Source organism: Caloenas nicobarica, chromosome 10 (genome assembly GCF_036013445.1).
Source record: "Caloenas nicobarica isolate bCalNic1 chromosome 10, bCalNic1.hap1, whole genome shotgun sequence".
Classification (NCBI taxonomy): domain Eukaryota; kingdom Metazoa; phylum Chordata; class Aves; order Columbiformes; family Columbidae; genus Caloenas; species Caloenas nicobarica.
The window spans coordinates 13863948-13880974 of record NC_088254.1 but is presented as its reverse complement, the minus strand read 5'-3'; the positions used below and the strand labels follow the sequence as shown (position 1 = coordinate 13880974).

At 37.4% G+C, this 17027-nt stretch overlaps 1 protein-coding gene across 3 annotated transcripts in view; it reads right to left on the bottom strand.

The window, feature by feature from the left end:
- The window catches only part of ADAMTSL3 (ADAMTS like 3), a 182312-nt gene that overhangs the window by 139999 nt on the left and 25286 nt on the right, over window positions 1-17027 (bottom strand). For all 3 annotated transcript variants that reach the window (XM_065641638.1, XM_065641639.1, XM_065641640.1), the window contains exon 3: window positions 10887-11006. In XM_065641638.1, the coding sequence (XP_065497710.1) occupies window positions 10887-11006 (120 nt within the window). The remainder of the gene's footprint in view (window positions 1-10886; window positions 11007-17027) is intronic.

The window sequence follows — 17027 nt, the reverse complement described above, 5'->3', positions numbered from 1 at the left end:
CCCTAGTACTTAAATAAGATACTTAGGATATATTTCTGATTCATACATTAAATTACAATATTACCCTAATGCAAGTAGTTATGACAGAAGCCAGCACTTGAAGGTGGTAACATTTCATGGTTTACAATCTGATATTTGAACATACTTTACATCACCTATTAGTATCATAAAAAAAAAAGTCAATGCACTGCATTTCTTGTAAGTAAAATTGATGCATTGTAATATTTTAAGTATTTTTTTTTCCAAACAGTATAACAAAAAGAGGTATTTTGCCATTATATGTTTTATTGATGTTATGGGGCATTATATGAGCTGTCTGAAATAACATGGCTTGTTTCTTCAGATTTATACCATATAAAACCATAACATTTAGACAAAGGAAGATCATTGACCTATATGCTACACATTTAAGGAAACATGCATATTTTTAAAAAAGATGGGGCACAAGAGTGGAATAGTAAATCACATTTTGTCAATATTTTGTGATGTGATTTGAGTACAAAGTAACTAATGAAACAGATCAAATATTTTCAAAACAGAATTCATTTCAGCATTCAGGGTGTGTGAGTAGATTTGGTTGTATAAGTCACAGAAAACTGTGATCCTCACTAAATCTGCCAGCAGTTGGTTGAAACTAAGTTTACTATATAGCAAGTCTTTTTGACACCAATTTTGAAAAAAAAAAAAACACAAAAAAACACCACATTGAACTTGTCTCTCTGCAGAATACTGAGGCTACAATGATGCTTGTGCTTTGTAGCATCCATCCCATTTTCCATTAGACTAATGCCTTTAGTCTAAGACTCTCTAGTATTACTTCTGGGGAACCTCTCTTTTGCATTAAAAAAAAAAAAAGGAAGGCCTGATCCAAAGTCTATTGAAATTACTACAATTTTTGAAGCAAAACCTAAATAATCAGGTAAAGGAGAACATACGATCTGGTATTTACAATTGCAACTATCTCACATCACACAGCAGCATGTTACTACTAATTCATCTTACCCATGTGCAAATACTCTAGTGTGCTTCATGAACCTTCAAATGAGCTAAAGGTTTGGTGCCTTTTTAAAAGTCCTTTTTCTCCTATGCAACATAAAACATTAATTGAAGAAAGGTTTATACCACCAAAGCACTAAATTACTTTCTCTTATAGCACATTAACTCAAATAAGTTTACTAGCAATACAATAAGATATTTTTATAAAGTGAGATTACACAGGCTTAAGTAGCAAGAGGTCGAGTCTAACAGTCTCAAGTGCAGATTGTTTCCAGTTCTCAGAGGTCTGACTGCCGCTCCTAGACCAAAAATCAGCTTAACAGTTGCCTGTCTATAGGAAAGTGGGAAAAAGTCCCACGGAGAATGAAAAGGAATGTTTGATTTTTTCCAATCATTCCACAAAATATGAAACCTACAATTTGTGTCAAGTACATTAAAGTACTGAAGGCAAATGTGCAAGTATAGCATTACTCTTTACCAAAGACCACACTAAACAGTCAACCAAAGCACTGACCACCTTCAACCACTGCCTTAAATCACACACAAGCATTTATTGATGTGAATTGTTTCAGACATGCAGAAAGATCTATTGACATTCACAGGACATCCTGTGTACTGGAAGTTGCACCCAAAGCTTCAGCGGTTTCCTGGGAGCAATGGTTTAGAGGGATTAGAAAATAAGTAATATTATTTTAGGCTATGGCCCAAACAGAAAAGCAAGTAGCTTCCATACATAAAACAGAGGGAGAAGTAAAAAAAAAAAAAACAAAACAAAACACTGAGCTTTCATAACTTGAAAGAATAAATAACAAATTCCATATCCCTTTTAATTTTAATACAAAACACTCTCCCAGTTCTGTTACTGAAAACCGTGGTCATCCTCTCTACCCTTAAGTCAAGCACTGAGAAGCCTTGGTACAACCACCATGCTGGTGGGAACCTGCACGTACAACCTGACACCTGAAACGCACCGTACCAGGATGCTTAACTGAACATTACAGCTACTTCTGTCTCTCTGAAATCTATATGCATCTTTTTTTTTTTAAGGGCAAACTGATTCTGAAGATTTTATTTTTTCTACCTGTCCTTGTTCTGATCCTGAAGCTCAATTGTTCTTGCCCATTCTAAGACCTGGCCCCCAAATCACTTCTGCTTTCTGTAACAAAAACAGTGAATAACAGCATTTTCCTGTGTTCAGAGATGTTTGCCTTTCTTCTTCTTCATCAATCATTACTTTATCAGTCTCTTAACATAACTGAGTAACAAGGGCATAACTCCCCTTCGCAAACTGAGACAGTTGTTTATAAAATAGCATAAAGATTTAGCGTCCAGTCACTAAAGGAGAAGAGCTGCTGCCTTTCCTGGCCATGCTGCAGCCAGATCACTTGACTACATCACATAAACACACTTTTATTGAATTAGATATCAGGAAAGACAGTTGCTGAAAGCTGGGAAACAGAAGAGACAGTCCCCTTTTTTGTCATTATATCAACAGCACATTATTAATGTATGTTGTGAAACCTGGTACAGTTTGTTTCACGTTAGGAGCATTAAAATGCTTCAGATTTTACAGTATCACAACCTGTAACACTTTCTAAGCTCTGTGAATAACAAATACAGTTGTCGGTGGTTATCCTCTCAAGAACCTACATTTACTATTTTTGCTGTTACTGCCAAAATTGGTAATTAATGTATGTAATTTTCTCCTTCAGAGCAAATAGCTTTTGAAGTCTAATAGTCAGTAGAAATAAATTAGGTTTACTGACAACACTGACAGTTATTTTGAAGTAGTGTGAAGTGAAATAACTGTTTGAAGTGGTAAAGAGATTGTTCTTTAGCTGTCCCAAGGCTGGGTCATTATGCAAGTGTTAATGATATCCAGCAGCATTTTAACTATTTCTAGAAAAAAAGCCAAGATATGCAGATTTTTAAAATAAGGCTTTTTACTGCATCTTCCGCGTTAGTGGTAAATGAACTGGAAGAAGTTTAGGTTCAATAATATCTCCACTACAAAGGCCATTGTGACATCCAACCTGTACTATCAATCTGGTTTCCAAGCTGGACAGGCCTGAAATGATGAGTGTCAAGGATGTGAGAGATCTTACCCACATGCTCAACAATGTAAATTCTACTTAAATTACCCACCACTTTGCAAAACAATAGAATGATTTCAGAAACACCTTACACAGAATGATTCATTTTATCGAGCAAGCATTTTACTCAGCCTTATTTCAGAGCTGGTATAAGCTGAAGTTTCTTTTATTTTTGCACTAAGGCTTTCCATGTTAAGAGAGAGAAGCTACTATAAACTCTCAAAGGTCTTTTAATGTTACCTGTGGCAGGGGCAGCACAGAAGAAAAAAAAAATCCAATCCATCACATTAATCCTTCATGAAAAATTCAGCTATACAACAACATTATCTTCTCATTTTTGCAAAACTAAACAGGAGTTCTGAACAGCTTGAGAAGTTCTGCAAATCTGCCTAAGTTATTGAAGAACTAAATACAATTTGTTCTGATCTTGACTGAGACCAGTGAAAAAAATGCAGTTCTAAAATGTATTTTTGTTGTGTAGACAAAATGATTAACTCACCATTGGGTTTTATCAGCTTAAAACATCTTCTCTTCCATGTACAATCTGAAGAATGACTTTCAGTTCCAAGCATGGCGTTTCCTATAGTACTCGAAATACATCTTTTTGATTTAGACGCACTTCTTTACTATATCTCAATGAACTCTTCTTGATAGATGATAGCAGTGGTTCGTCAGAGCTGTGTAAGCATGGGATCATTTCTGCTACCTCCAGACCTTTCGGTCTTAATTTAGAAGTCTGAAGTTAAGCCTTTATCAATGTCAAAATTCTTGGATAAGTACATGTGCCAACCGCTGGGAGTGCACTGGGGTTACCAGAAGGTCAGAGGTAAATTCACATTACGGTCTGTATATTGTTAACGCATTTCATCCTGTGTCTTGCTACCAGTTCAATGTAGCAGAATTGAGTTAAAGACTTTACAGTCAAATATTTGCCCAAGTGCACATCCTTCTGTCTGCCTCTGGCAGGGTGTTGGGGAGGGAGGGGAATAAAGACCTGAAGTCTATTGCTAGGAACTGAAAAATAAATTTTGGAAAACTCTAAATTGACAGCATCAGAACATGATACACTGAATGTGAGTTAAAGAGATTCAATCCTTTATGAAAAATGTGCATGACAGAGACATGACGAAAACAAGGCACTTTCATTTTATAGCTTTTTGTTTTGATATATACCCACCTCAAACTGAATAAACATGTCATTGTGGCCTCAAAGATACGTCCAAGAAAAAAAAAAAAGGAAGAAAATTAGTATATCAGAAAGTAACACGTTTTAACAATTAAGTTCTATTTTCCATTAGTAGAAAAGATACTCATTATTTCTCACTCACTTCCTACAAATAGGTAGGAACTAGGAAATAGGTATTTCCTCTAATCTGAATCTTTTCTCCCCGAGTCAGTGGTCTGCAGCCAAGCTGCTCTCACTAGCAGGGGCATATAGCAAAGCTTCATGGATCCCCGTCGAGCCTTTTGTCACCCATTAGAGCAGCCCCAGTATCTGTCCAGCACCCAGGGGGCAGGAATAACAAGCACCTGAAGGTTTATGTCCCTTCTCCTTTCTTCCTTGGGAAGTGATCTGGGGGGAGGACCTTATAAATGAGGGGCTGCTTCTGCTACCTGGGAATCCTCTGCTAGCTGCTAAGGCCAGTGCTGTCACAGCCACAGAAGGACTAGGGATCCAGGCCAACAAGTTTTACCACAGAAATCAGTGGAATAGGATTACAGCCTCGTAGCAGGTATTTGATCCAAACAGAAATGATATAAAACGTGTTTTCTGCAGAAATTGTATTATTACAGATTCCCTGTGAACACACTTATCTTGCACGAGGTGAAGACCTACTGGCTTCTGTAAGTGTGATTTACACACAGAGACCTTTGGCAGGGTTGGGACTACTGCAGTGGTACAAAATAAGAAAGTCTGTAGGTTTTAGTGCACAAAGAAAAATGTACTGCACACAGCATTTCCACTGTTTTCTCTGAACATCAAAACCCTGAGTTTAAAATGTTAGCTGGTGCTTTAAAATGTGCCAGTTCCTCATTCAGTTTGCCAATAAACAAAAGCATGTTAAAACCTTTTTCAGTTCACTAAGCAATTTATCACACACAACAATATATCACTAATGATATAATTAGTTGTACATATGCTAGTCACACACTTCCAGCAAGCAATTAGCCTAAACAAAAGTATTTGAATAGGATCATGCCTGATTTATTCAGTACCAGTCCCCGTTAGAGTAGTTTTGCCTGAAATTGTAAAGGGTTTTTATTGCTCTTAATCTCTGCCTCCTTTCCCCCCACTCCAAATCAGAAACACATTTCACTTGTAATCTATATTCAGGAAAACAAACAAACAAAACCAAAACACAACCTTTAAAAGATATCCAAATTAAACCTGTGAACAAAAAATAAAGATTTTTTTTAAAAAAAAAAAAAAGGAGCAAAAGAGTTGAAAATATTAGGGAGCACCTAATATCACCTTCAGTTAAATTTCCACAAAAACATAATGTTATGTCTTTTTTAATGGTTCTGAATGCTTCTTCAGGATATCAACAAAAATGTCATGTCACAGGATAACACAAGTGTCTGACTCCCTCTCAAGAGGAGAGTGTTTGAGCTTTAGGTACTGGGGTAGCAGGCGTGCTGCTAACTGGAAAATTTCCTCCCTTCTCAGGATTAGAGCTTGTCTTCACTGCTGTGTTAATTTGAAATAAACTTGTGCCTTACATGACTCATCTCCAAGCCCAAGACTTTCTAGCTCCATTTCCCTGGTGATGTACATGCAAACTAGCTGGCAGTGGAACCAAGGGGCTCAGACAAGGAGCAGCAGCTGGTACTCACACCCAGTTGTGAGCCAGGGGCAGTTCCACCCGCAGAGCAGGGCTGGTGGCGATCGGCAGCAGGCGACATGGGGAAAGCAGGTAAGAAATTGGGGGAAAACGGCTGTCAGCCCAGCTGCAGCCACAGGACAACTGCTGTCCACAGAATAGTTTACTTTATATGCTATGAAAAACCTACACAGGCAAACATTTACTGCTGGCTGACTACAAATAAAATGGTGGAAAAATAGGTTCCATCAGTTTATTTCTACATTAATTTTTGAAGTCACCTAGATCCTAGTTTCCACCGCCTTTAAATTAACTCTTTAATTACCATTCTTCTTCCCTCCTGCAAAAAGCAGAAACCAAGCCAGAGTATTTCTCTTCGTGGAGGACAAGGCACGTATCAGTATATTTACTCCCCTAATTTTGGCATTCGCATCACAGCAGACTTTTCTAGCAAATCCAAAGAAAGGCTGGTTATTAAGAGAACTGTACCAGCCTCAGTTTGTGTATTACAATTTGCACATCTACTTGAAAACAGACTCACTGGTTACTACCTTACCTCACATAGCTAAACATTCACAAGCCTGAAAGTTCAGATTTCCATTATTTTAAATGTTTGCTGGGAGGTTTTAAGATGCCAATATTTACTACCACTCTTCCTGACCGCGCTTAAAAAAAAAAATGTTTAGAAACACTAGACTTCTTTGCCAAGACTGGATACTTAGTGCCATATGTCTAATTCCAGAATCAGGACTTCCTTGTTATGAGTTTAATTTGGTAAATGCCATAAAAGTTGGAAGGAACGAGGTCAGCTAGAAAGCTGACTGGTCAAGCAAACATTTTCTCACTTGAAAGATAACAACCTCTTTTTCTTTTTTCTTTTCTTTCCCCCCAACCCCCAGAGCTGTCTCTCCCAGACAGCCAATGGAAGTGGAAAGGTACTTCAAACATACGGCCCAACCAAGTTTTCACTGCTCTCCTTGTTGGTGGTCCGTCATATGGAATGGTTTTAATACTTGGAAGCAATACCTTAAGTGTCAGAAAACAAGAACATTTTATTTCTGCAAGAAAGCTTTCCAGTACTACTAGCATTCTGGAAAAGAAAAAAAAAAAATCCTTGTAGTAGATTAAAAGGTGAAAAGCCAAAAGAAATCAGAAAGAAAATTAGGAAATTATTACTTATGGCAAGGTTCAGCTCATATCTCAAAGTTGGGGAAAGGGCTGTTACTTATATATTTATTTTAAAACTCATTCAAGAAAGATAGTGGAGGGGCATATTTCTTTCAGTCTCAAATTTCTGATGGCAGATGCAGTCTTTGGCTACACATCAAAATCTATTTGGTACTAAGTTAGATTTAAATTACATTGACTCAGTAGAATTTTAGAAATGCAGTATGCAATGCACTGATGCAAGACATAGCTTGCTGGACAATGCAGGAGCTATAAGAAAATGCTCAATGTAAACATCTCTATGTTTCTGCTCTTTGGAAGCCCTCACAAATATTTGTTTTGAATCACTCTTTTTCTTTTTCCCTGAAGATAAAGCAGTAAAGGTGTCAAAACTATAATGTATCGTTCTGTGCAGATGTCACATCCGTGAATAAAGGTGGCAGTACCTAATCAAGGCCTGTAAGGTATTTTGTTCTATAGTCACAGAGGGGGTAAAAAAAAAAATAAATATATATATATATGTATATATTCACTGAATTTTGAAAACATCTAGCCAAAGAATTTCATCTGCATGTAATTCTTAAACATACACATAGCAACTGAATATGCAAAGGGGTTAGTGCAATCCTGTACAAAAATGAGCGCACGGTCCTGCCAGATTAAACCAGAACAAAATGTACTATCTTGCATGTACAACAAAAATCCGTATGTAATTTTGCTGGGCTAGAACAAAGTACAGTGTGTTCCCATTAATATTTACTCATCTTCCATTTCAAACTTTGAGTTTGTCTTTTTCAGATAGCAAATACTTTTGAATATTTAAGTAACAGCTAGTTCTATTTTACTGAGATTACTTACTAACAAAGGAATGAATGATCCTGATTAAACTGGCTCCCTGCTTGAAAAATATCACACACAACAGCCAAAGAAAACCCCTTTGAAACATTCCTGTGTTTGGAGGCTGTAAGGAAGCTAATCTTGGATCATGACGGTGATGATGCTGCTATATAAAAATAATATCCATCTATCCCAACAAAGTGAAAATGTTATTGGCCTGGATATGAGGAACAGTGCAAGGGGGGAAGGGCACAGCTGGGAAGATGCAGAAGGATCCCTTTGCCTGCAAGGGTCTCGACATCATGTTGGGCAGCCAAAAGAACAGCAGCGGTGAGCCACCCTCTTCTCCCACCCATGTGCCACTGTCTCAAAAGCCTCTCATCCCTTTCCTCTATTCTGCTCCCTTCCATCAACACAGAGAATCATAGAATCATTTCGGCCAGAAGAGACCCTCAGGATCATCAAGTCCAAGCATTAAAATGTAACCATTACAGATGGAGGTAGAATCTTCACAATAGCTGGGTAAGACTGATCTCTTGTTTTGTTGGAGTCAAATGCACAAGGTTATTTCACTTTTCCAGTTTTCAACTGAGTTAATGTACTTGGGGTGCACAGGAACACCAAGACTCTGTAGAGATGCCCACAGGACAATCCTGGTGTTCAGGGAAAATGAAGGAAGATATTTCCCCCAGGCCAGCACCCCTTCACAGTTGGGCTGGATAGAAAGTGAATAGCTGAAATTGAATTAAAGTGGGATGATCCTATGGCTTTTTTTAATTATACAGCAACCTTTTTGTACTGATTCCATTTCCATGTTGGATACGTCAGGTAGTTTAAATATACATCAGGTAATTTAAACATACATTTGAGTCTTTTTAATCACCTGCATCCTTATCACAACTACCACATATCAAGCCTATCCATACCAGCTCACAAACATTCAAGAAATTATCTGGTGAAGGACTTTCACCCTCTGGTTTAAGAATTCCTTTCATTCATAAAGTAAATGTCATACGAAAGAGTAGAAACACAGAAAACAAGAAAAATTCGAGTTTTTTGCCTCAATTTGACCACATGGTAAAATTGAGTTTTGTATAAACATTTCAGCAAAAATATAAATAAATTTTAACTGTATGTTATTACAGTACTTCGATTGATGTCCTAAAAAGTTAAGGAGAATAATTCTTCTTTTTACTAAAGAATTCTTCGTTTACTCACAGGAAGGTAAACTAGAGACACAGATCAGTTCCCATCTGCATTTAATGTATTTATATCTTTTAATAACACTTAGGGACTACATTCCCCTTCAAAAGAAACTACTACTGATACAGTTGCTTTTGTTTTCAACATTCTGATGTTTTAGCACCATTTTGAGTTCCAAGAATTCAAACATAATTGCGTAGTACTCACTAAGTGTCTGGGAATAGCAGACTGCAGAGCTGAATCACATTTGTAAAAGAACAGAAGCTGACTATATCCCAGATGCAATTCAGATCCCAATGGAATTAATGGAAAAATTCTCATCAAACCAAATTGAGCTTGGAACTGGCTTCTGTATATATCTGTGTTGGTATTTGAGGGGTTTTTGGGGGGAATTAATTTTTTATGTGGTTTTGTGGGCAGGGTTGTTTGTTTGTTTTAATTAGCTATGCTATTCACATAGTCCAAACAGTGTATTCAACAACTCAGACTATCCCTCTGTCATATTTATCTCCTCTAAAGTGTTCTCCATTTAATGGAAGCTATTTTGATCAAAGTGTGTAACCTTTACAGGGTTTTTCAGCTACCAACAGTAAATGCAGCCTGAGCTGCAGCTGCATTTTACTGTCCTGTAAGTTAGTGCTTTCTCAGGTGTTTGGTCCAGAGGACATTTTATCTAAGTACCTTTTTTGTTGATAATCAAGACTCTAGCATGGCAAAAGTATGAATTATTATAAACATATTTAAACTAAATTCAAATAATTTACAGTAGCTCAGCACAATTTCTGTTGTATCTTTTCTGCTTCCTTTTCTCGTCCTAAAAAGATACTCGGTCTAAAGCTTCAATAAACTCATCTCAGTTCTCTTCTCTCTTTCGAGTACCAGTGAGAAAACTTTTTCTTAACGTAGCTCCTACAAGGAGATGATCTTTCAAAATAAAGCTGCCAACCACTTGACAGAAGCATACCTTGTGAGTGCAGGGCAAGTTTGGCTCTTCTCTATCTTTCACAGGGAATATTTCCTAACAAATTCCCTCACCTTCCATTAAGAAATGTACTGTAAGTGTCTATGAATGTAATTCAGACAGTTTTGATGTGAAGTTCAACTGACTTCTGGAACACATTGTGTTATGAGTAAATTTCCACAGCATGCCACACATTTCCTAGATATACTTTAGATCTTTTGCCAAGATTAACAGCATTTCTTTCATGTTGCTTTCTTTACATTTATATCTGTATTCCATGTTGAACATAATGTTTCTATGGTCTGGAGAAAGCATTAAAGATCTTTAAACACATAATTTGTTGCTTTCTAAACATTCTGCTTCATCCATTATTACACTTTGCATTTGTTTCTTTATAATTCACTCAACCTTCCCTTTTGAAAACTTCATGAACTAATAAAATGTGCTGACTTTTCACAAGCTGGGAGATGCAAGATCTGCCATATACTGATTTATCCATGAAATAAAACAATTTAGGATAGGTCAAAAAATTCACAGACAGCAGAACCACCTCTAATTCAACATGTTTTAAAGAACTATAAACACCTATTAACACATCACTAAAACATGGTTGCTTTCATCTCCACTACATCTTATAAATATTTTCTGTAAGTGGTTTTGATCTATTAGTTCTACAATTAAGTGCCTTAATTTTCATTTTGTATAGTGTGCTATCATTCGATTTGCTATGAATCTGATGTGTCTCCAAAAGGTAACACACACTTTTGTTTAACAGTAACCTATATCTTTCACGTATGGCATACTGACCTGGTCATCGTAACGGTAAGTGAGGAATTGTTCCCCCGTGGTATCCTCAAGAAAACTCCCCTGTGGAGACAGTGCAAACTCAGGCAAGAAGTATGCACCTTGGGATTGCTCTGCTCTCGTCTGTAAGAGATTCAGAAAGGTCACATTACAGTGACTACAAACACAAGTCAAAATTTCAGCAAACTCTCTGCATATAATTACAAAGACTAGACATGAACTTCTGAGGAAAAAAAAAGTGATACATTTTCAAGCACAGTATTTCTGGGGGGATATTTTGCTATAGAGGTCTGTGATGAGGATATGCCAAATGCTTACAGGGTCCAAAACCAATGCCTCAATAGCAGAATCATCTATTAAACAAAAAGATATAATCTCTGGCTTACAAACCATCACTGCTGAAAGATGCTGTGAAAAACACACTGGAAAAGCAACATTAAGCTATACTTTTTCCTTAGATACTTCACTAGACAGTTACTGGCTGCTACAGATAACAGGGTTTTGGTTAAATACACTATATAGTATAGATTTTATATATATATAGAGAGAGAGTATATATTCTTACAGGAAGATACAAAGACATAGAATCCTAGAATAACTCAGCTTGGAAGATGTCTTGAGAGCTCATCTAGTCCAGCCTCCTCAAAGTAGGGTAACCCACAAAACCGTGACACAGTGAGAATTATTTTCCTATCCTGCAGGAAGATATTTCCGCAAAGAAATCAGAAGATAGCAGGGAATGACTGGAGTAAGCACCAGGCAGTGGTCCACATTAGTTCTGTGCAATATTCACAATTGGTAAAGAGCATTTGAGAACAAGACTTGGAGGGGGGAAAGGGCCATTTCAAGCTACAGAGGAGCTAATTCTGTCAGAATCGGTCAGTACCTCCAGCTGGGCTGTCTGACACCTGGGCCCTTATCAGACGAACGGCTTTTGTTCAACCAATCTATGCATGTTCAGTAACCATAACATGCCTGAGATACGCTAGAAATGCTGGACATGTTATTAGGGGCCTAGAGCATCTTAAGAGGAGAGAGTGAGAGAGCTGGGTCTGTTCAGCCTGGAGAAGAAAAGGCTGAGAAGGGATTTTATCAACATTTACAAATATCTGAAGGGAGGGATGTCGAGAGGGTGGGACCAGACTCCTTTCAGTGGTGCCCAACGGTAGGATGAGGGGCAATGGGCACAGACTGAAGTATAGGAGGTTCCATCTAAACATGAGGAGAAACTTCTTCACTTTGAGGGTGCCAGAGCCCTGGAACAGGCTGCCCAGAGAGGTTGTGGAGTTTCCTTCTCCGGAGGCATTAAAAACCCACCTGGGCACATTCCTGTGCGATCTGCTCTGGGTGAACCTGCTTTAGCAGAGGGGTTGGACTGGATGATCTCCAGAGGTCACTTTGAACCCTAACCATTCTGTGATTCTGTGCTGGTTGAATACCCTGTCATTGTGTTGTGGGTCTAAAGCATCCCGGATACATAGCAAATATACTGCACACACACATCCTTATTCTTACCACATTGTCACTCTACCTAAGAAGTTAATTGGTTTGCATACTAGAGAAAATAAGCAATCATCTCTTGAATTCAGAATATTGAGTCCAGCCGTGGTAGGGGAGAGTGGAAATGGGAAAGAGATGAAAATTACCTTCCAAGAGGTTGAAACCTTTCAGTGAAGAAAACAAGGACTGAAATACACAAGTTACTGCTGGACATCTCCCAATAAGCCAGCTTCATAAATGGGGTTTAATTGAACTATTTGTTACATTTTGACATATACACAGTAATTTTACACGAAAGCTAGCCGTTGCCATCGACCAGTTTCCAGACTGTTGGCTCAGACTCTACCAAATATAGGTGTGTAACCTCAGTGCTAGAGATTTCAAAAGTAATCCACAAAATTCAACAGGTTTGTGGTGGAAAAGGAAGGCAAGACCTTCTACAGTTTCTCTCTTTCTGAAGCTCACCACTTCTCTCATAAAAAGCAGATGAGATGTCATTCACAGTATGGGTCTGGAGAAGCTTACATTACTTTGCTTACTCCCTTCAGCAAAGAAGAAGCTGTCAGGTTCTCACACTGTAAACCCCACCATTCATGACAGCGTTAAATTAACATACTTGTTTTAAATCAAACAATCATCATATAAACCAGAAATAGCTTGTGAAGGACATGTCTAGACTAGGTTAAAAGGTCATATTTTAGCATGCAAGACTGAATCTGATTTTAAAGAGGATTTTTTTCATCAAACCTGGATAAGAGTAATTAGTGTTCATATATTATCATGGCATTTCTGTAAAGCCTATTATAGCAGTGGTCTCCACTTGTACACTTTAGACAACTGACTTTATTTATGCAGAACTAAATCATAAAATATGGAGAATTAATCTACATCTGATAACAATAGTTTCCCCACAAAGCAACCAAGAAAGGTCCACAGCTATGCCTCACGCTGAATCCAAGCTGGCTGAAGCAGACACAAGCTTTGACACGTTAAGTATAACCCAGACACGAAACTGGCTGACAAAATCTGGCGTTTTTCCCCACTGGTTTCAATGGGCTATCAATAGATCCCATGTGAGGGAATATGGCAATGATGTAATCCTATGATTTCAGCACAGGACTCATGGATAAGAGATATGCCTTCTAAAGCTCGGGTGTCCCGGGTTACAGTACTTAACATTTCTACCTCAGTTTCCCCAGGTTTAAAACACAATGAGGACACCAGGGGACCCTATATTAATGGTGTATTGTAAAGTTTAGTTTATATGTGTAAAATACTTTGGAAAATAATAGTGTTAAGTGCTAACAATTCATAATGTTTTTGAAAGAGACGCCTAATTTACAGACAGAAGACAATTCAAATTATCCCACCACACTCCTTAGATAAATACATGTATCATACTGTTCCTTAATTTCCCATAAACAAATTTGTCAGTAGGATATGTAGCAATTAACCTGCTTGTGTTTCTCATCTTTATAAGCTAAACATTTAAAATAGAAAGTCTTTGGACATTCATCAGTATTATGCTTTGAATATAAAAGACAATAGCAGTTTAATAAATATGACATGAAAAAGCAAGGGCTTCTCACACACATTCAATTTTCATAACAAAAGCTAATGAGCAGCCAGCCACTGGAGAAGCAGAAGAATGCTTGCTAGATTAAGGCAAGCAAAATCTGGCTTCTAAGCATGGAAAAAATCAATGTAAAAGATTAATGCTTCATAAGGTTACACAGGAGGTTACACTGGAAACTGATCTCCTAACTACAGCAATAGGTACTGCTACCTACCCAGTATAACTCAAGTAAGGAATAATGCAGCAGAGCATTTAATTAAAAATAAGAATCTACCAAGAACACCGTACCAGTTGTCACAGTGAGCTGACACTGAAACCAAGTAATTACAGCTGATAAACAACCCAAATCCAGAGGTTCATTAAAAAACACTAAAGTTTCAAATTCTCAAAGAGCTCTTTTGTATCAACTCAAAGTAGCAGAAAAACATTTTTTCCGCTCTAGATATAAGTACCTTTCAATAAGCTACATGTGTCCAACGCACTTTCATTCGTACATTGTACTGAACACAAAACGTACTGTTTCCACTTAGTCCACTTTATTCCCCACTGAGGAATCTACCAATGTTCCTTGTGAGGCTTTTATACTTCTATGGGTACTTTTGCCTAAACCTAATTCAAATTTCAACAGTCTGTGGCTTTATAGCATATTTGGGATCATCTCTGAATGACTTGGCTAAGCCAATATAAATTCATGTTTTAAACTAAAGACTGCAAGTGAATGTTTCAGAAAACAATTATATTTCATGCTAGTGTTTTAAATCTGTTTAACGGCCAGTTTAATGTTAATAACTTTAAGTTAAACGTGTCAAATTACAAATATACTTAAGATTGAGAACAGGCATTTTAAAATAGCTTTTATTATCTTCTTAAACATATGAAGACAGTAGAAGGTGATAATGTAGCCAAACCAGATATAATAATCACTGCATAAAATTCATTGAAATTAATATATCGGGCAGCAAGGAAGTGTGTACTATGGTACTGACAAAGAAGAAAATGTAAAGGTTGGAAACAGATTGGTGTTTGAAAATCTTTCTAGGTATCTGTTAATCAGAACATGTAATTTATTAGTCAGAAGTGTCTTCCATGCTAAATCATTCTATGTGTGATGAAGGAGAAGTATCCTGAAAAACAGATAATGCAGGTAGGTTCTGAGAAGTGCAAAATGGCACCGTTCTTATTCAGAGGTGTATAGCTCTGAGTGCAGATTTGATCTCAGGCTGCGATTGCTTCCTCACTCATCACTCCCCACCTGAGTGCTTAAAGACTAAATTACTCTTCCACTTTCAGTTGAGAAAACAAAATGAATAGCTTATACCCAAGCCTCTGGTTTTTAGATCTCCCTCTGTGACCTGTATGTTATCATTTTTACTGCTGCCCGATTTCATTGCTCTGCATACTACTCTGACTAGAAGCATCTGCCCAAGTTGAAGTTACTGGATTTGGGGATTTTGCATTTTATTTTATTACTGGAAGTAAGAGGGATGATTACTGAGTGCTTCCCAGCCAGTGCTGACATTAGCAAGCACCATGGCCAAGTAGGACTGAATCTGCAGATAAAAGTATGTGCGGGACCAAACGCCCACACTAAGCACATATGAAGGAGTAGGGCTTATTTTGAACTAGGTCTAGTAAATCCTATGGACTGAATGTCTCTTAGTGACTGAATAACAATAGATGTGCTGCTGGGGCACTTCTTCTGGCACAGTTTGACCCAAAAGGAATCCCATTAGCACACTCTGAAACCACTACGCAATGCAAACTACTTCAGCTGCACTTTCTCCTCAATACCCAGGATTCATATGAACTATTGCCGTCCAACTCACTTGTAATTATCGAATCAGAGAAATTGTTAAAATGTAGTTTATGACTAAAAATTACAAATATTACTCATTAGTCATTCCTTCCAAGGTTCAGATTAAGAATTTCACCCAAGGATTTAAACTGTTATTGTAATTTCAGATAAATTAAAAAATGTAGTTTAGTCTACAGTTCTGAGGGATCATTTGATATAAAGGCTATGACAAAGTTCAACTGAACCTCATAATAACATGCTACTATTGTATTTAATTATAACCACCAGGAGACTGGAAAGTAATTGTTCCGTATTTATATATAAACAGCAGCAGCTTTAGAAAGTGAAGCTTTCTGCTACGTCTGAGTTGTGAAGGTCAAGAAGATGAGAAAACAGAGATGGAATGTCTCGAAGAAATGACTTGAACATAATTAGAAATAAAACACTAATCTTTCCGGTACAAAGGAATTTTTAATTTTAGAGTTTCTTGGCACCAAGAACCACATTAAGAGAAAAATAAGAACTATGCTCTTATGTACACTTCTTAATGCAAATCAGCATTACCTAGACTTAAAATCAGTCATTCCCTAAGCCTGCGTGCATGCTAAAATTGGGACCATACTGAGAACAAACTGTTTTGTATAATAAAGAAAACGAAAGCTTCAAGATTATCTACTTTAAATGCCAAAGATGACAAAATACCACGCTCCTCCTGAAACTGCTTCAATGTCATGTTTTCAAAAAGTGGAACAGATGAAAGATAAAGGTCCAGTCACCTAAAGCTTTATAGTTACACACAACTGCACTATCCTGCCCAAAGTAAATTCTACTAAAAAAATGACCAGCATAGTGGAGGCAGTTTGCTTCCCATAGGTTTGTGGGTCATTTATTAGTTCCTGTTGGAAACTGGGCGGGGTCTTGAGTGTGTTAGTTTCAAAAAAAATAATCACTGGTTTAGGGAAAAAGATGGGAAGAGCAAACAAAGTGACAAAAACTATCCGCATTCTTAATAACTTGTAAATACTTGTTTGTCAGATTACTATGCATGGCAAGTCCAGTCATATACCAAAATGCGTGCCTTCCAATTTAATTTAAGTATCTGTCTACTAAGCTGTTGTAGCACATGATTTACGCCCCAGGGAAGTCATACACCAGCTAAGTAGCTGTTCAATTTAATGGATTTTCAAGGACTCCAGTACAACAATGTTGACCGAGCACAGCACTCCAGCTTCATCACAAGACGAAGTGTGTTAGCAGATAAACAAAGTTACAT